Here is a 20,182-nt window from a genome sequence, read left to right as displayed (position 1 = left end):
TCGCGAGGAGAAGAAAACTTCTCCAGATCTAGTTTCTTAATTCTCTAAGTGAAACTGCTTGACCCAACTCTTACTAGCCATTAATGCCGTGCCGAGTCTGTAACACACCCGAAGTGTTCGTTGTTACTCTTTTGAGATGCATTTTGCTGGATGTTGTGTATGTATAGTAAATGATGATATGGTTATGGAATAGAAGGATCGAATTGTTGTATTTAAATGTATGGAATTACAATTGATTGGATCAATTCCAGATGATCAATCTCCTTCTAAGTAGACTAAGATTCTAAGCTAATTAACAATTATGAACTAAACTATATATCAAGCTAATATTTCATGCCAAAAGTTCTGAATGAAAAAAAATATAAAGGAGTGTGCCTTTTATTCTATAATCCACTAACTTGCATGACAGCTCAACCCAATGCTGTTATAATTAATTCATAGCTCACTCGCCAAAAGCTCATGTGCGTAAACCCATTTATACCAAGTCATCAAGCTCTTGTCAAGTAGTTTACCTTAATTACGTACATGTGGACGTACATGTGAGAAAGTCAAGCATCCACTTAATTAGTTCGTGAAATTAAGAATAATTATTGATCATGGAAAAAATTAAGCCAAACATTTAGTTAATTGGTTCTATTAGAATAATTTCCAATATATTATCCATTGATTTAGTTTTCTTGCTGGTTTCTCATCAATTCTCTATCTTATTTGGTTTACCTTGCTTTCTTTATCACGCCTTACAAATACCACCCAATGTAATATTCAATACAATAATTAGATTAGCACTGATTCTTGTGTTCTCTATTTTTTTTTATTTTGTTTTTCTTACATTTCATTCTTTCTCTTATATTTTATATATTTTCTCATGGTATTATGGTCACTTTTTTTTGTGGCATCTAACAAGTGTACGTCTTCTTCTACTGTTTTCTGGGCATTGTCTCCTTCTTGGTGTTCTCTCTGGCGATCTCGTATTTGTTCCAAGCATATTTTCAAGTGAGTAACGTACCGCACCAATCAAAAGTTTGGAACCTAAACTTTCTAATTTGCTGAAATCAGTCCAGTTGGAGCTCCTGCATGTGCGCCTCCACGTGTTGCTTGAAAAGCTGCCAATTCAACGACGTGCCCACGCACCGACACGTACCTCCAGCCTTCCTCCAAACCGCCTCCCAATTAATCTCCTCCTTTCTCCACCTCCCCCTCAAGTCAAATTTCTTGGCTGCGCCCCCAATCCATAATACCCTTAACCTCACACAACAACATAATGCTTTACTAATTCACTTGAAATGCTTAATCTGATGGGGATTGTAAAATACACATTATTTTTTATATTTTAATTTTGAATGGTTGTGGCTGCCTTAATTTATATATATAATGCATGTGCATAAACGTACGTACGAGGACTGGATATTCAATGTTGGGAAAATTTGACCTTCTGGGCATCCTTAAAATGCGTTGTATTTAGGCTTCTAGCATAATACACATAGATGTATCATGTATGCATACATACATATGTATAGATATAAGATACATATGTTAGTAATAATTAATATTGCAGCAATCAAAATTCAAAATTGTTACTTTCGGCTATTTCAAAAATTCCCAAAACTTTAATTCTTTCTTCAAGATGTATTTAAATTTTAAAATTAAATTATAATGAATAATCCACACATAACGCGGATTATGAGCTAATATATATAAATATGAACTACTTTTTGGGTAAATCATCAATTAAGCTTGGGCGTGCCTTATGGTTTGAAAAAAAAATAAAGGAAACTCTTGCTTAATTCTGAGTGCTCGAATTTTCAATGGGTAACTCAATCGGCTGGAGACCACGCCTCATAAAGCAGAGGTCACTAGTTCGAATCCCCTCATTTTCTTGTGTGGACATGTAAAAAAACAAAAAAAAAAAAATTGTGAGTGCACAAATGAAAAAGGTGTATACCATCAGCTTCCATTGGATTCTACTCTACACTAACTTTTGTCAGCTACACACAATTTGAGCATTTTTCTTCTTTTTCTTTTTTAGAAATTGTAACTGCTTTTTAAACTTGAAATTATGCCTCGAGACCCAATTTCACAACTCCAAACCAAGAAGCTACATGTAAAGCATTATTCAAAAGTAGTTCATATATATATAGGCACACACGAGTAATGCTATATCCTCTTTTTATCTCTAAATGAGATATGACTTTTAAAATCACGATTGTGTTAAAATTCAATAATGATTCATTCAAATTGGCAACCAGCTTTTTTTTTTTTTCAAAAAATAATTAATTTTTTTAGTTTTATATATTTAATTTATTATTATTTTTTTTTAAAAAAAAAGTGGCACGTGTCATCTTTTTTTTAGTGTTGGCATGGTACACTAACAGAATTCCTCAAGTGTTTTAATGGAATTTGACTGTAGTAACTAAATTGTTACTTTGACCTACCGCGAGGACCTCTGAATTCTTTTTTATACTGTTGGGGATCATGCGCTAATCAAAGTATGCGTAGTGGAATATCAATCCTAGAAAATATTTCTTCAAGATAAACAATGTTATATTAATTAAACTAACATGGTCAGAGTACTTACAATCGAAATCAGCATATCTTAGGCTACTGAGGCTAGTTGACTTTGGTTAATTTGCTCTTTACATATTGAATGATGAAGAACATATTATATTTAGTATGACAACCAAAAGATTTTTCAATCTTGTGCGTGAAACACTAGAAATTTTAAATTTGTTCTTTGAAAACCAATTTTATGTTTTTCCAATCTAAAGAAGGAGCATTAGTGTAGATTCTATGTGTAATAACAAAAAAATTAATTTGTAAATCAATAACATTGGATAAAAAATTAAGTGATAAGAGGGACACATTATTTTCGATTATTAACCAAAATAGAAAAGTATGCAGTTTTGGAAATTGTGTATTTATAAGTTATCTAATCCTTCATGGTCTTTTTCTTTTGAGTAATGATTCACTACCACCTAAATATACAACTTTTCACCACCTTGTTTATGTGGCAAAGTGATCCCCCACTTTAGTTTATTTTTAAAAAATAAAAAAACTCAAAAAGTAGTGGGGGATCACCTTGCCACATAGGCAAGGTGGTGAAAAATTGTATATTTGGATGACATTGAATCATTATTCTTTTCTTTTTCTCCTGGACCTAATTCTTTATGGTCTATTTTTTTTTTTTTTAATAAATAATCCTTTATGATCTATTTTGCATGGAGTAATACTACTTATCACGCCTCTTTTGGCTCACGTGATATGTTTTAAATAACTTTTTATGTTAGCCAATGAAAAAAAAAGAAAGACACTTAAAATATGTTACCTCAACCAATACAGATGCGATAAATGAATTTATAGAAGAACATTATTCTTTTGTATGTGCAACCCACTTGACGGGGTTATCCCATTCCATAACTTGCAAATTTCTAGGTTTTGTTTTAGCTTGTTAGAGCATTAGCAACAGTTACCTTATATTGGTTTCTTTTCCTATATTTAAGGAAAATTTCATGAAAAACATAAAAAAACCTCCCACAGTAAATGTTCTATATTTAGATGAGGGGGTTGAGAATGAATAGTAATTTCCTATATATACATGTCTACTATTCATTCCCTATGTATTATTTTAATATAAAAAAAGTATATTTAATTGATATAGGAAAGAGAGAAAAAGTAGGAAAGAGAGAAAAAGAATAAAATAAGAGTAAAAAAAATAATATTTAATTGATGTAGGAAAATGTAAGAGAATCTATTATGAGGTTTTTTTTTTTTTTTTAATAGAGAAGTAAAAAAAGTAATTTTATTCTCTAAATATGAGGAAAATGATTGAGAATCTGCTACTAGTGCTTAGGGATGAAAAGAATTTTTATTTTTATTTTTATTTTTATTTATTTTTTGCTTAAAATAGAGAGATTTTAAATAAATGTGATGTTTTGGTTCAACACAAATTCTAATCCCTTTTTTAACTCCATCCTTAACATGTGATTGTGTTTTATTTTTCAAACTCTATGGGACAGAACCCGCAGAAATTGCGTAGCTAGCTCTCACAATTTATTTTGATTGACATTTGTGGGGCCTTAATATGGTAGCAGTATATTTAATCTACTAAACGAGACAATGAAGTAACTGGGTGGGAACACAATGTCAGTGTTTGGATGACTTTTTTTCCCTGGAAAAGGTCATTTAACTTATTTTACCGTATCAGCTAGCTCCAACGCGGGGATTCCCTCCTATTACTAATTACTGTATAGTCTGTATCAGGTCCATTCCTTTACATTTTGTGTCGTTCCTATGTCTACGTGTTGTGGCTTGTTTGTCTTGTGCTTTCCTGTATTTGTAATGTAAGTGCAACCACGTTCTAAAGATGAAACTTCAAGTCTTTTTTCTGATAGTTTCTTTGAAATTAAAGTTCCCTCTTGCTCTGGTCCAATCTGCGTGGCCATGGAAGCATATGCTTTCTATTCAACTCTTTATTCTAACATGTCATGCATGTGCTTTTCTGCCAAAATAAAGAAATTAAAAAAAAAAAAAGATTTTGTTTTGGTTGTTTTTTTCTTTGTGTTTCTACGAAAACGTCCTTAATTTTGGGGCTATAAAGCCAGGTCTCAAACTTTTGATCCTCTCGTCATGAATTTATATAAAAGAAAAAAAAAAATAAAATCTTAGTCCAAAAATACGTGATTATTAACACATAATCCAAAGTATTGCTAGATGGAAGTCGATGGTTTTGGTCCTTAATTGGATGACGAAAAGTTATTGATAGTGGATTAATTTTAAATGGACTTGTGGTTTCTTTTTACTTATCGATACGATAAAATAAAATGAACTTGTTGATCATAATAGTTTGGAAATATATTTTTAGACGCGGAGTACAGCTTTTGCAGCTAAAACTCATCAATCTTGCGAATAATCTATCAAGCGGGAGTCCTTGGGTGATTTGCCTGCAGTTTTACTGGGGAAACTCTACAATGTAGCTTCGATATGTATATTCAAGTTTTTTTATTGCCACGTTTGTAGTTGGCAGTTAGCATTTTATTTTACTATTATCATTTTCTTTTTGAGTATGCCTTGTTTAGTTGCGCGAGCATCATTTATATGTTGAGGACCAATGAGCATTTGTGTGTCCTGTTCCAAAGCTGTCAACGTTGTTATATCATATATGTAGTTGGTAAACTAAAACAACTTCTCCGCCTTCCATTTGAGCTCTGACAGAAAAAAAACTATAATGGAATCTTTCAGGAATAATGACATACAATGGCCTTGAGAGTTGCATTCTCAATAATCAATCTTACGAAAATGAAAGCAGAACAAGCAGAGGGGATGAATGTGTAACTGACTCCTTGGACGACGACGGCTCGAGCTGTTCATCCAGCAAAGATGCTTTCGGATCATTTTCTTCATAGTGGTTGACAATGAAGAGGGACGAACAGAGTTATGATGAATGGGAGCTCTCACAAAGCCCCCAACATTTTTATGTCAAAGAGAAACCTGCTTTCAGATGTGGAGGCAATGAAAGAAAAATTTGCAAAGCTGCTGTTAGCTGAAGATGTTACAGGAGGATGCAAGGGCCAAACCACTGCTTTAGCTTTGTCTAATGGCATCACAAATCTAGCAGGTATGATAAAGTTCCGTTTGCGTAATAGAAATAATTAATTTGATATGCTTTTTCTGTTAGATATTGTCTCCATATATGGCCTATATGCCACATATACAGTGTTTATTATATTTATTATAAATATAATATACGGTATTACGGTTAGGTAATTTAATTAATTTAGATTACCGTAATGGAATCGTTTAATTGATTTAAAATCAATTAATAATATTGTTTCCTTGATGGGAGGAACAATACGGTACTTACCGTATTTGAGGGTCCCTGACCTAGCCTATAAATAAACAGCCTGTGTACACCATTAGTACGGCAATACAGTCATAGGCATAGGTTAGAAGATCCCTCAGATAATCTTTTCTTATTCTTCAGATGGATCGTGGAAACGCTTGAGCAAATATGGCTAGAGGTAAGCCTAAACCTATTTTGTTTTTTTCCGCTGCGCATGTTAGCCTAAAGAATAATATGTTGATTATATCTAACATGTGGTATCAGAGCAATCTCTATGCTATTTTGCTTAGCATCTAATTTTGTTATACATTATCAATGTTGAACCCAATGTTTTATTTCGTGAATATAACTAGATCTGTTGTTCACCTACGATTGATAACTCACTGTTTTAATATGGCTAAAGCCATAGATTCATTGTCGTGAAACCACTGTGTCACCATGAAAAAAAAAAAAAAAAAAAAAAAAAATTCTCACACAGCAGCATCGGCATTTGCCGGCGAAAAGCTGCATAAGGGTGAGTGGGTTCTACCTCATGCAGTAGGCGTCGGTTTTTTCGTGGCCACCGTCGTTGCGTGAGACAACGGTGGGGCTAAGGGCCGTGACAGTGAACGGCGACCCTTGAGGGTCGCCGTGACCTGATGATTGGCGAATCGGCAGATTGCATTGTTTTTTTGTTTTTTTGTTTTTTTTTTTGTTTTTGTAGTCGGCACCTGAAGAAGAAACCCATGGTTGAACTTCACCGGCCGATCCTTAGCATGGCCATTCACTGGCGAAAACCCGCATAAGGCTGAGCGGGTTTTCGCCGGATGCAGTAGGGACCGGCCCGTATGGGCCGGCGTCGTTCCGGAGGGAAGAAGCCGCTGCAAGCGGCCTCTTCCCCATCACAAGAACTGGCGGCCCTTACGGGCCGCCTGGTTCTTGGGCAAACGGCGACCCCTCTGGGTCGCCGTTGCTGCTAAAGCAGCGGCCCACAGTGGCCGTGCATAAGGAGGCAGAGGATCTGGCCGGCGTTCATGGTGAAGAGAAGGGTTTTTCAGTTTTTCGGGTTCCGGGTGTGGGTGTGATGAGGAACCGGGTAGGGTTTTGACCCGTCAAGTAAACCGGGTTCCGGGTTTGGGTTCAAAAGAATTCTGGGTCAGGGTTGGGCAATATTCGGGTCAAATTGCGGGTCGGGTTTTTTCGGGCCGGGGCTTAATTTCAAGGCCTGGGCCACCAGGTTAGGGTTTTCGACCCATAAGGAAATGTGGGTCGGGATGGATAGGGTATCGGGTCGGGTTTAAAACCCACACGCACAACCCGATATCAAGTCGGGTCAGCCCAATCAAGGAACTAACCCATTTGGGTCAGCCCAATCCAAGTGCTGACCCATTGGGTCAGCCCAAGAGACCCTATTCAGTTAAAAAAAAAAGGAAAAAAAAAAAAGAAAAAAAAAAAAAAGGGGAGCTTTTAATTGGGCTGACCTAATTCAGTTTTATTAAAATTGAAGGACCCATTTAAGTGGGTTGACCTGTTTTGGGCCAGCCCTATATAGAGACCCAATCCGATTAGGTGGGTTGACCCAAATGGATCAGCCCAATACAGTAACCCTTTTCAGTAACCCATCAAGAATAGTAGGCTCATGTGGGGTTTAGAACTTGGGTTCACCAAGTGTCAAGGGCCTTGGCCACCTACTAAACCATTGGGCTATATTTTTTTTATTATGTCCTCATATTGCAGTTTTATTCCACTTATTATTTACAGTGTTGTATTTTAAGATTATTGGTTCTTTAATACATATATTGAGGAATATATTTTAATTGTTGAATTTATATTGTTATATATAAATTGTTTGATGCCTATAGACCTAAGAATAATCAACAATACCATAAATACTGGTGTGTTTACAGTAATATCTAAGAATGCAATGTTGGGGAAAGTTCTGGCAAGGAAAGTCTTGGGATTTAAGTGTGTCCGGTGTGACCCCCCTCACTTTCCTGGGAGCTCATCTGCTTGCACCTTGGAAAAATGCTGTTTACCCCATTTAAGTATTGGTTTGTTATATTCCTGGGCTATCTTTAAGGGGGCATCTATAAAGTTGTTAGATGTTAATGAAGTAGCAATTATCATGATAATTTTTTGGAGAGCCACAGCATCCCAATTTTGAATGACAATTGCATCAAGATTACACACACGTAATTATCATTATGATTTTGGGGAGCCACAGCATCCCGATTTTAATGATAATTACATCAGGATTACACATATGAACATCATAAAGAATTTTGTTAGATGTTCATAAACTGCAGATTGATTATTATGATTTTGGGAGAGCCACAACATCTCGATTTTATAATAATTGCATAAAGATCGTACACGTGAACTTCATATAGAAAAATTAACATCGTCTTGTAATTAATTCATAAATTTAATTACTTATCCCCACAGGGAAGTTTTTATTTTTATGACTTAATTAGAATAAGATAACAAATTTGGTATTGAAAGTAAAATTTCTCTCGGTTGCCCACAGGTACGGAGAATTTTATTTTTCAATATTTAAATTTGCCTTAGTCTTATTGATAAAGAGTAAATTTCATACGTGATGCAACCTTTGCCCACAAGTAGGTTGAAATTTACTATTTAAATTGGCATTGGCTAATTTAAAATAATGTTAATTCATAGCATTAAAGTGTTTATTTTCTTGGTTATTGCAGCTGTTCATATCACTCTACTTTGGTAGTTTTATATTTCAATACTTTATGGTAATATTTTTCTGACTGGAAAAAGATTAATATACTTTTTCATTTGAGTGTTTCTAATTCCATTATGGGAATGAAGGATATTGTAGTTTAGCTTAAGTCCCTAAAGATTGAGATTTTTTAAGTCATTATTGGTCATTTTATTTTTTGAATTTTCTCTTCTAAGTGTAAAATTTTATCTTGTAACACACGTAAGGATAAATGGTTAGTAAATAAACTTCTAACCATGTGTGTTCAAGGATATGAGAGAATTCATAAAGTGTTCACATGATTACTCATGTCAAGGGAAGGACCAATAAATGCAATCATGTCCAACACTTAAAGCATGAGAATAAAGTGCCAATAAAGTATTATGGCAATCAAGATACCTAATTCTCATGCAATAAGGAAAATTAAGGGCATATAAAGAAAGATTGCATGAAGTATAAGAAATGACTTAAAATAAAGATAATCTCCATATCTAGTATGTCGTGAATCTCTTTTAGTGACTCAATCAAATATATTGTGGATTGATTATGGTTTAATAATCCACATTGTCAACACAAATGCAGAGTCCTTTTTAAAATAGATAACACGTGTTTATAATTTGAGCTTGTTGGGATCTATAGGTTAATTTTAAAATTCAGTTATAATTTTGACCTCAAAAATGATTTATATTCCATAATCTTTTTGAAATCTATTTTCTATTTTGGCCAATTAAAAATTTCAATTTTATTTTTAAACTTGAAGTTTTTCTTATCTTTGGTGGAATATTGGTTGGGGTTTATTTAAAGTCTATTTAAAATTGACCTACGTTCCGATTTTTGAAACAAAATTATTTGTTTATTTCTGCATAGTGATGTTGACGTAAAGAAGAGTCTTTGAGAATTTAAAATGCTCTGGTTATGGCTTTGGAGATTGAAATATATCTCCATACAGTAAATAAAAGTCGGTAATTTACTGACTTTGGTTCTTGTGCGGGCTGCATAAGGGAAAGCATACCAACAAGACCACTAGAGGTGCCAAAGAGAGCATTTTGAGATTTTTGAGATCATGTACATTGAAAGGTGTTGACCTTTTTAATACTCACTGCCTAAATGGTCAGAGATATTTTTATCTCTTTTAGTGATGACCATATAAAGTTTATGTATCTCTATCTTCTAAATATTAAAGCTGGGGTATTGAATGCTTTCAATATCTATAAGGAAGAAGAAGAGAAACAATATTAAGATCATAAGATCTAATATAGGCATAGAGTATTAAGGTAGGTACACACAAAGGGGAAATGATTAGTAATACTAATCTGCTATTACCCTTATAGAGTAAAGCTTTGAAGACCGTTGTGTATATGTTAAACAGGATTTCATCTAAGGTTGTCCATAAGACACATTTTAAAGTATGAAATAGATAGAAGCTTAGTTTAAATTATTTACACATATGGAGTTGCCTTGCTAAAGAGAGGATTTATAATCCTCGCCTTAGAAAATTAGATTCAAGGACAACCAGCGGATCTTTTATAAGCTATCTAGTAAACTTTAAAGGGTTTTAATGTTTTATTATCCTTCATATAATCCTAGGGTTGTTGATTATAAAATTTCTAGAGGATACGGAACCTAGTGGGAGTGCTCATTAACATAAATTGGAATTTGAGGAAGCACTAGAGTTGGCCAAATCTCCTCCTCATAGAGGATGATTGATTGTATTCAGGGAAAATCAGATTGATTATCCTGAGCCACAATCACTTCTAGAACAACCAACTCATACAGAACAGGTTCAAAAGTCTATTCTCCCATTGCAAAAATGCAGAGGAAGTAGAATTAATAAAATCCTATAGAATAAGAAGATCAACAAGTCTTAGTGATCATGTTGTATATCTCCCAGAGTCTGATGTTGACATTGGACATAAAGATGATCCAAGTTTGTTTTCACATGCTATGAGTGGAGAAAACTCCACATTGAGATTCAGTGCCATGAAGTAAGAGTTAAATCCATTGCTCAACAGTCTAGCTAGACTCGTAGCCAATGGTTTTACTCATAAGGAAGGCATTGATTATCGTGAAACATTCTCTCCAGTGTCTAAGGATGGTTCATCAAGATGATCATAGCATTAGTAGCTCATTTTTGATCTAGAGCTACATCAAGTGGATGCGAAAAGGACTTTTCTGAATGGGGATCTTAAAGACGAGGTTTACATGAAACAATCAAAATGTTTTATAAATAACAGTCAGAAAGCTTGCAAATTAAAGAATTCTATTTATGGGCTGTGATAGATCTCTCAATGGTAAGATACTTTTTACAAGGTTATTGTTTATAGAAAACCTTGTTGATTAGTATATATACCTTAAGGTCAGTGGGAGTACAGTAATCTTTCTAGTCCTATATTTTTGCAAGTGGTGATTTAGGTTTGCTACATAAAGTTCACAAAACTTTGAAATGAAGGATTTGAGTGAAACCTCTTATGTCTTTTGACATAGAGATTCACAGAGACATAAAGAATATTAACATTGTCTCGGAAGGCCTACATTGAAAAAGTTTTGGGAAAATTTAGAATGAAGGATTTGCACCTTCAGTAGCAATTAAGAGGGACTAATTAAATACAGATTAATGTCCCAAAAAGGTATTGGAATAAGGGCAGATGAAAAGTTTATATGTCTGCATTATACATAACCATATGACTGATAATAAGTATATTGAGTCAATAAAGTGCTGCAAATAAAGTCTTGTGGTATATGCAAGGAACCAAGAAGTACAACTTAACCTAAGGATACACTTTCCATTTGAAGGTGGTTAGTTGTTCAAATTTGAGTTTTGCTGATTGTGTAGATAGTAGAAAGTCTACTTTAGGGTATATATCTTTTTATTGAAGGATATATCCTAGAGATGCAGTATGCAGACTATAGTTGCTACGTCTACCAAGAAAGCTAAAAGTCTAGCGTGCTATGAATTTAGTACACAGGCATGATGGTTGAGACATTTGTTGAAAGTCTCAATCTTGTCGATTTTTACAGTTAGACCATAAAGATATTCTGCGGTAATTCTACTATAATCTTCTTTTTATAAAGAGTAGAAGCAGAAGTAAATCGACATCAAGTATCTCAGTACGAGAGATAACATTAAGAGACATAAAGGGTCTATTGAGCATATAAGTACTGAATTAATGATTGCAGATCCCATGACTTAAAGTTTACCGGTAAAGAAAGAATAAAGTCATGCGGAATATATGAGACTCATTAATTCATTTTCGCTTGGTTTGTCTCTTTTTGGTCTATAGACATAAAGTTATTATAATAAAGATTTTTTGTGCACATTTGTTATTTTATCCATGAGGATAAATAAAGTTGGACCCGAATGACTTATAGGAAGTTCATTCATAAAGCTTGATTATCCATAAGGTACTCATGTAAGGAGTGTTTTACATCGTGATACATGGAAGGGACGACCTAATTTTATAATGGTTTTACCGCCATGATTCGTGTGAAACATTTCTTATCTGAGTGGGAGGATTCCATAAGTGATTGGCCAAACTAAGGAACCTAATACCATAAAGTCATGTGTCATAAAGGCCAAGTGGGAGAATGTTAGATATTGTCTCCATATATGACCTATATGCCACATATACAGTGTTTATTATATTTATTATAAATATAATATACGGTATTACGGTTAGGTAATTTAATTAATTTAGATTACCGTAATGGAATCGTTTAATTGATTTAAAATCAATTAATAATATTGTTTCCTTGATGGGAGGAACAATACGGTACTTACCGTATTTGAGGGTCCCTGACCTAGCCTATAAATAAACAGCCTGTGTACACCATCAGTACGGCAATACAGTCATAGGCATAGGTTAGAAGATCCCTCAGATAATCTTTTCTTATTCTTCAGATGGATCGTGGAAACGCTTGAGCAAATATGGCTAGAGGTAAGCCTAAACCTATTTTATTTTTTTCCGCTGCGCATGTTAGCCTAAAGAATAATATGTTGATTATATCTAACATTTTCCCGTGCTATATTTTCTGGATTTGCTTTAATTATTTTAATAATTACAAGTGTGGGATACTTGTGCTGCATTACGTTTCTCTGTGTCTTATATATGGAGGTGTTAAACTAGTGAGATTAGAATTCTAAATGTATAATTTTCAGCATTGGAGAACACATTATAATTAATCTTTGACGTTCATATGTTTTGCAAGTGGTTGTATTAGTAACTAAATTAAAGGCAACATTTGAGTTTTTACTAAATAAAGGATTTTGAGAATACAATAACAAGCCTTTGCTTGAACAGAAATTTATTATACTAAATACATATATATATATTCTTTCCTAAACAACTCAAACTGTTCAAAGCAGTTTTTTTTTTTTTTTTTTTTTGGTTTTTTAATGTGATCAATATTTATTTATATACTTTTTCCTTCTTGTGGGTAGGATATAATGCAGGACCATTTCCCTTCTATGACTAACTTGGGGCCCTAGCTATTCATTAGAAAACTTCTTCTGTTTTTATAATGTGACCTATGAGAATAATTACTTTTTCTCTTAACTATTTAGAATATAATAATTGGATTTTCAGCGACGATTTTTGGGGAGTTGTGGAAAGTAGAACCACTGCCTGAAGAAAGGAAGAGCAAATGGCAAAGAGAAATGGACTGGTTACTCTCCCCCACCAACTATATGGTTGAGTTGGTTCCTGCTAAGCAAAATGATGCAAATGGCCAGACCCTTAAGGTATTTTCTATTTCAATTGGGTAGAAGAATAGAGCAGAATGGATTATACTTATGGTATGATTTGGATTTGACATTTATCTTGTAGATAATGACACCAAAAGCCTGTTCTGACATCCACATGAATTTACTGGCACTTCAAAAATTGGACTCTATGCTCATTGTAGGTGATCTCTTCATTCCCATTAAAATCTAGAGAACTTTTTATCCATCAATGTATTGCTCAAATTAATCTTATTGGTTTTTCATGTGACAGGAGACATTAGATTCAATGGTAAATACTGAGTTTTGGTATGCAGAAGGAGGTAGCCGGGCAGAAGGAAGGAATAATGACGGACGTCAAAGCAAGAGATGGTGGCTTCCATCACCTCAAGTACCAAAGATGGGGATCTCTTGACACTGAAAGGAAGAAATTGCTTCATCAAGGAAGAGTGGTACATCAAGGGTTCAAGGATGCCAAATCAATCAATGAAAATGTTTTGCATGAAATGCCTGTGCCGACCATTATCCAAGATGCTCTTTCCAAGGTAATTAAACTCTCTCCCGTTTAAAAGATTCTTAATTATTTACTTATCAAAAAAAAGATTCTTAATTAATCTGCCTTTCTGATATTTTTGCGAGGAAATCTTTCTGTCTGTACAAGTCTAATATGAGTACTTACTATTTTATGAGTTTACTCTTACTAAATTTTTATTTTATTTTTTGTCTCTCTTACCAAAGGCACCTCACCAGAGGCCAGCCCTTTACTTTGTAAAAGGTTGAGTTTAAAGCTTGAACAACTTGCTAAGTTATGGCCTAAAGAAAAGAAAAAAAAAAGAATAACATGCTAACTATGCAGAATTGCTCACATATGAATTGTAGTTTAGTGCATTTTTTGGCCAGTAGCTACTCAACCGAGCTATTAAAAACTAGAAGCTATGAACAGAGGGCAGGGGAAATCCTCATCTTTGATCCTTGCGAAAAGTGGATACACATGCAAAGTTAAAGTAGATCGAAAAAGTTCATTTTGATGCTTTTAGATTCAGCCAGCTAACCTTGACACATCAAAATTAAGTGGGACTTTTTGACTTGAAAACTATCTACGTCATCTTATTATCATTGCTTTATGATTAAAACTTACAGATGAAATTGCAACTTATAACAACATTTCTATTTTTGTAGTTCAAGTCTGGCAAGGCAAGCCTTTGTGAGGAACTCGATATACTCAATTCTCTTAATTTGAAATTCGAACATTGTGCTCTTGAGGTCATTAACAGGTTGGAAGCTGCTATATTTACATGGAAAGTGAAAGTTATGGATCATGTTAGTGGTAAATCTCCCGTTCGAACATCATGGTCCTTCATAAAGGATTCAATGTCTGAGATGGATAAGATGGAGTTATTGTTGGACCGAGCAGGAGTCCTTCTACATCATCTCAAGATCAGATATCCAAACCTTCCCCATATATTTCTTAGTGTTACAAAAATTCAGTATGGCATGGTGAGTTATCTCGTATTCATGTTCATTCTGCCAATTTTCTCATAACATTTCTCTTCGACCCCATTTCTTCTGCTTTTTTTGTTGTTCATTGAGATAGTCCGGTTTCCGCCATATCATATTGATTTCTCTGCCATGATCCTACATGCTCATATGTAATAGCTTTATCTATTTGCCCTAGAAAAGTCTTTTGACATGGATAAAATGTCTTAATCAGAAGTGACCTATAGAAATATATTTTTGTAGAGATTTTGCGATAATTTTCCTTCTCAATTCTTGTAGGATGTAGGGCATTCAATTTTGGAAGCAAATTCCCGTGTTCTTGGAAACTTGGCCTATAGCATACTGTTTAGGATAAGAGATATTTTGGAAGAAGATGGTTTGAGCAATCCAAATTCACCAGCGACAATGCCTTTGGTATAAATCACTGTGAAACTTCAGCAATTAGTATAGATGTAAGGCAATCGTTGATTGATCAGATGAACAAGGTGCATGTGCATTATTGTGACTCTAATTCAAATAGTACTTGTGATTTGGGATCTTCATACAGTGAGGCCAAAGCAAGTTTTGTGGCTGCAACATCAAGTAGTAATAGACTTGGGTGCATCGACAGAGAGCCCTATGTAAGTGTGTCTCCTAAAAATTCACCTTGATAAATGAAAACAAAAAAAATGTGTGCTCTTCAATAGTTATTTTTTGTGAAGATAATTTTGGTTTGCCTTTTAAAAAAAGTGTAGCTGAGGTCTTGGCAAACTTTGGATGCACTACTTGGAAATATATAGCAAAGCATTAACTACGTATATGATGATGACAACCATAATTCTTCAATGGACAACAATTCATTTGAAAATCTAAACTAAGGTAATTCAATTTCAAATTCTATAAGGTGCAACAAATCCCATGAAAATGAATTTTCAGCCTAAAATGAAATTCTAGAACTCTTGCAACATGTACACAACTTTTACTTCCAGTTGTAAGCTAGAAGCACTTTGCAATACAACATCTTTATTGAAGATAAACAATAGATATGTTTTCTACTTCGGCTACAAAGTTGGTTGTGAATCACCGATACTTGGAGAGCATTTCAAAACATGACTCAATAAATCGATCCACAGCTCTAAAATAAATATGCCTCCAATTCTTGTTAATGATAAGGATCCCAAAGAAAACCCAAAATCCGAATGCGTAAGAGACAGCAACAAATGCATAGAAGAATAAAGGGCTATCAATTATTCTAGTCTCTTCCTTTTCATCCTTATGTCCAGGTTCAAGCTGGTTCGTGGGTGAGCAGTTTCTTGGCATAGGGTCTCCACAGAGATCAGGATTTCCATCATAGCTTTTTATCCCGAAAGTTGAGAACTGCTGCTCAAATGGGATTCTTCCAGAAAGATTGTTATATGCAACAAAAAATGTAGATAGAGAAGTCAGTCCAACCAACTCATAAGGGATTCCCCCACTCAACTTGTTGTGGGAAAGATCCAAGCTTTCCACATTTTTCAAGTTTTGAAAAGAACTTGGAATGGGGCCTGTTAGAAAATTATTTGATAGGTTCAAGGATCGAAGCTGTGACAATTCTCCCATTTCAGAAGGAATGCCACCTGTCAATTGGTTAGATGACATGTCAATTCCAGTCATCAACAAAAGTGGGACACCTTTGAAAGTATATAGAATATGTTTTACCCGTAAGTCCGTTCCAATGTCCACTTTAATGTCTAGTTCTACCGGAAAGCCTCTTCCACTATCCAATTCAATCTCTGGTTGATTTGCATTTACTAGGTAATACAGTCGACCCTTTCGAGTGAAATAGTTTGAGTCAGTAGAGCTTGGAGAACTCTTCTTCCAAAATGTAATGTTATCAAGGCAAGATGGAATACTTCCTAAAATAAGATTATCAGAGATATCAAAAACTTGCAAACTTTCCATTTGACACATTCTTCGTAGTAGGTGACCTTCAAAGCGATTTCCACTTATAAGAACTGCAACCAAGCGAGGATGATCATACAACCACTTTGGAATATTACCAGACATGCTATTCTTTCGAATATCTAGGATTACCAAAGAGGGACTGTTTGATATCGTGGGAGAGATAATTCCTTCAAATTGATTGCCGCTGAGTTGTAAGCACTCCAACCATGTCATGTTGGCGTCCCTTGGGAGCATTTCTCCTTTCAATTTATTGTTTGATAGATTTAGATATACCAGTGGGGTGCCATCTCTAGTCAAGCTTTGCGGAATTGTCCCTGAGAGCATGTTATTGGAAAGGTCTAATATTTCAAAATGTAGATCACCAAAAGACAAAGGAATGATGCCCTCTAATGCATTTGAGGACATGTCAACATGATATAAGCTTGGAAGAAGATGTCCAATATTTTCAGGAATAGAACCTGTGACATTATTATCTGATATGTCAAAGGATCTAAGTGATGAAGTTCGATTAGCAAAGCAACCAAGAGAAAGAGAACCATCAATTTTGCTACTTCTCAAGGATAAAACGCTGATGCTCTTGCTGAATAACAATTGACAAGGTATGCTTCCCTCTATTAAGTTGTGAGACAAGTCTAGCCATTTCAAGGAATCTTGGGTGGAGATGAAGCTTGGGATAACATGACCATTCCTCTTGTTGAGGCTGCAATTCGCCAAGTTCAGATAAGTTAGCTGAAAGGTTGGAACCCATGAGGAAGATTCGGTTTCAACTTCCAAATTGCAGTTGCTTGAAAGATCAAGGTAGTATAGACTTGAAGCATTGGCAAAAATAGAAAAAGGCAATACCCCTTCTAATTGATTGCTTGAAACGTCAAACCGCCCAATCCTGCTTTGGTTAGAGAATAATAATGGGGGTAGATTGCCCTGAAAGTGATTACCCGAAAGATCAAGGTTTTCGAGACTTGGAGCATTTGCAAAAATAGAAAAAGGCAATAGCCCTTCTAATTGATTATCCGATAGAACAAACTCCGTAATCTGGCTTTGGTTGGAGAATATTGATGGAGGTAGATTACCATGAAAGTAATTACCTGCCAGATTAAGGTATTGGAGACTTGAAGCATTGGCAAAAGTAGAAAATGATAAAACCCCATCTAATTGATTGGCCGAAACATCAAAATACGAAATCTTGCTTTGTTTGGAGAATATTGATGGAGGTAGATTACCATGAAAGCGATTACCCGAAAGATAAAGGTATTGGAGACTTGAAGCATTGGCAAATGTAGAAAATGATAAAAGCCCATCTAATTGATTGTCCGAAACATCAAACACCCAAATCTTGCTTTGTTTGGAGAATATTGATGGAGGTAGATTACCATGAAAGCGATTACTTGAAAGATCAAGGTATTGAAGGTTTCCAATCATCCCAAGACAAGAGGGAATAACGCCTTCCAATCTATTAACCTGAAGTTCCAAATATCTTAGATGATTTAATCGCTTCAGTTCGCAAAAAGCTGCATCAAAGTGATCGAGTGTGAAAAATGAGTTCCAATGTAGGATATTATGTATATGCTTAGAAGGCATCAAAATAATGAACAACCTAATATTGAGGTTAGAAAATATTATGACTGAATATGAATTATGTGAAACTTTGAAGGTAGGATTCTCTACAAGATCTCAAGGTAGGAATTGAGAGTCATTTAGAATTTCAGGAATTAGCCAAAATGAATTGAGCAAATAAAATTAAATGAAGTTGAGCAAATTATGGGATTAGAAAAGAAAAAAGAGTTCTTACGTACCTTGGAGCCCTCCTCCAATTTGCATGTCATACATTGATAGTTTTTCGAGTTCATCAAATAAGATGAACAAGGTTACATTTGGATACCATGTACTTCTTGATGAATCGTACTCCCCATACAAATCTATTTCGCTAACTCCTCCAGCAACACCACCACAAAAGATTGCGCCCACTTTACAACAATCCCTTCCGTCCCAGCCCGCAAGGGAAGAAGCATTTGTGGCGTTTTTGATCTCCAAGAGAGCTCTCGTCTGTTTTTTGGTGCATCCAGCTTTAACACAAGCCAAAGGGGATAAAGCAATGATAGCCAAAGCCCAAACAAAAATGACATTTTTAGCAAAACAAGAAGTCTCCATTTCTCAATAGATTCTGATTGATGCAACTACGGAAACTGCCTTTATATATGTTGGCAAGTCTTGCAATATTAATCCACGCGCGCATTTTCTGGAGAGCATAAATGTGTATTGGAAATTGCTTGAAAATTGCTACATGTTTGACCGAAATTGCAGCTGCTTTTTGAACTTGAAATTATGACCCAAGACTCCAAACCAAGAAGCACGTAAAAGCTTTAAATGTCGATGCAGGTGGGCCGTGGGGGAACTGAGACAGATTGGTTAGTTAGACCTATTCCTTCTTCAATTTTTTTTTTTTATTATTATTATTATTTCCAATACAGATCGACTGCTCTCCAGTCTCCAGAAAACGTGTGGTTGGGCATGACGGGTTGGATTCAAGCATTTCAAATGGACAAATTTTCTTGCAACTAGGGTGGAAAAGATTCTTTCAATTTAATTTAATATAAAAATGACGTGTCCTTTTTTAGTAGGATATAAAATGCATTTTTTTAAAAATAAAATTCATTCCAATTTTGTTATTGTTATAATAAAAAAAAAAAAAGAAAAAAAAGAAAAAAAAGCAGCACATATTTTTACATGTTCAACGGATACGTATAAGTTTTTATAGACTGGATCACTTGATCCTCTTAACCCTGTCCCTTCCAGATACATTGGCAACTTAATTGTTTCTAAATTTATATCTATCACATCCAATTGATCAAAGGGATAGGTATGTGTTTATGATCGCAAATTTCTTCTCAACCCCCTCCCATTATCCATCTTCCTGCATGTTGACGTAGACTTGCTTAATTGTGAATGGTTGTGGCCGGCTGCCTTTATATATAATGTGCATAAACGTACGAGGGCTGGATATTCAATGTTGGGATAATTTGTCCCTCTTGGTATATATCCTTAAAATGCGTTGTATTTAGGCTTCTAGCATAATACGTACACAGATGTATCATGTATGCATACATACATATGTATAGATATGAGATACATATATTAGTAATAATTAATATTGCAGCAATCAAAATTGTTACTTTCGTCTATTTCAAAAATTCCCAAAACTTTAAATTCTTCTTTGTTTAAATTTTGAAATTAAATTTAACATATATTTATATGTTATATAAATAATATTTATATATTTATGTATATTAATATATAAATATGAACTACTTTTTGGGTACATTAACTAAGCTTGAGCGCGCTTCATGGTTTGAAAAAAAATAAAAAAATAAAAAACGGAGACTCTTGCTTAATTGTGTGTGCTCAAATGAAATAGGTGTATTCCATCAGCTTCCATTGGATTTTACTCTACATTAACTTTCGTCAGCTACACATAACTTGAGCATTTTTCTTCCGTTTCTTTGGAAAT

General features: G+C 34.6%; 1 protein-coding gene and 1 pseudogene across 1 annotated transcript; one reads left to right on the top strand and one right to left on the bottom strand.

Annotated features, from left to right (window-relative positions):
• The first annotated feature begins 5,239 nt into the window (after positions 1-5,239).
• Positions 5,240-15,404, top strand: LOC133855044 (rop guanine nucleotide exchange factor 14-like; annotated as a pseudogene).
• A 189-nt stretch (positions 15,405-15,593) lies between these two features.
• On the bottom strand, positions 15,594-18,830 carry LOC133854964 (receptor-like protein 56). The gene is made up of 2 exons (XM_062291245.1): positions 18,471-18,830; positions 15,594-18,185 (listed from the first exon to the last, which is right to left on the bottom strand). Exons 1-2 carry the CDS (start codon positions 18,823-18,825, stop codon positions 15,814-15,816), a joined length of 2,727 nt encoding a protein of 908 aa, XP_062147229.1. The 5' UTR covers positions 18,826-18,830; the 3' UTR covers positions 15,594-15,813.
• Between the last annotated feature and the right edge of the window lie 1,352 nt (positions 18,831-20,182).

This window comes from Alnus glutinosa, chromosome 13 (assembly GCF_958979055.1).
Source record: "Alnus glutinosa chromosome 13, dhAlnGlut1.1, whole genome shotgun sequence".
NCBI classification, from domain to species: domain Eukaryota; kingdom Viridiplantae; phylum Streptophyta; class Magnoliopsida; order Fagales; family Betulaceae; genus Alnus; species Alnus glutinosa.
The sequence above is the reverse complement of the archived record's forward strand: the minus strand, read 5'-3'. Positions and strand labels throughout refer to the sequence as shown.

What these genes read in the sequence shown, in the direction of transcription:
- LOC133854964 (XM_062291245.1), bottom strand. Translation starts at nt 18,825, where the DNA reads ATGGAGACTTCTTGTTTTGCTAAAAATGTCATTTTTGTTTGGGCTTTG. An exon ending in AATTGGAGGAGGGCTCCAAG is followed by an intron (nt 18,186 to 18,470) that starts GTACGTAAGAAC and finishes ACTTTGATGCAG; the next exon opens with CTTTTTGCGAACTGAAGCGA.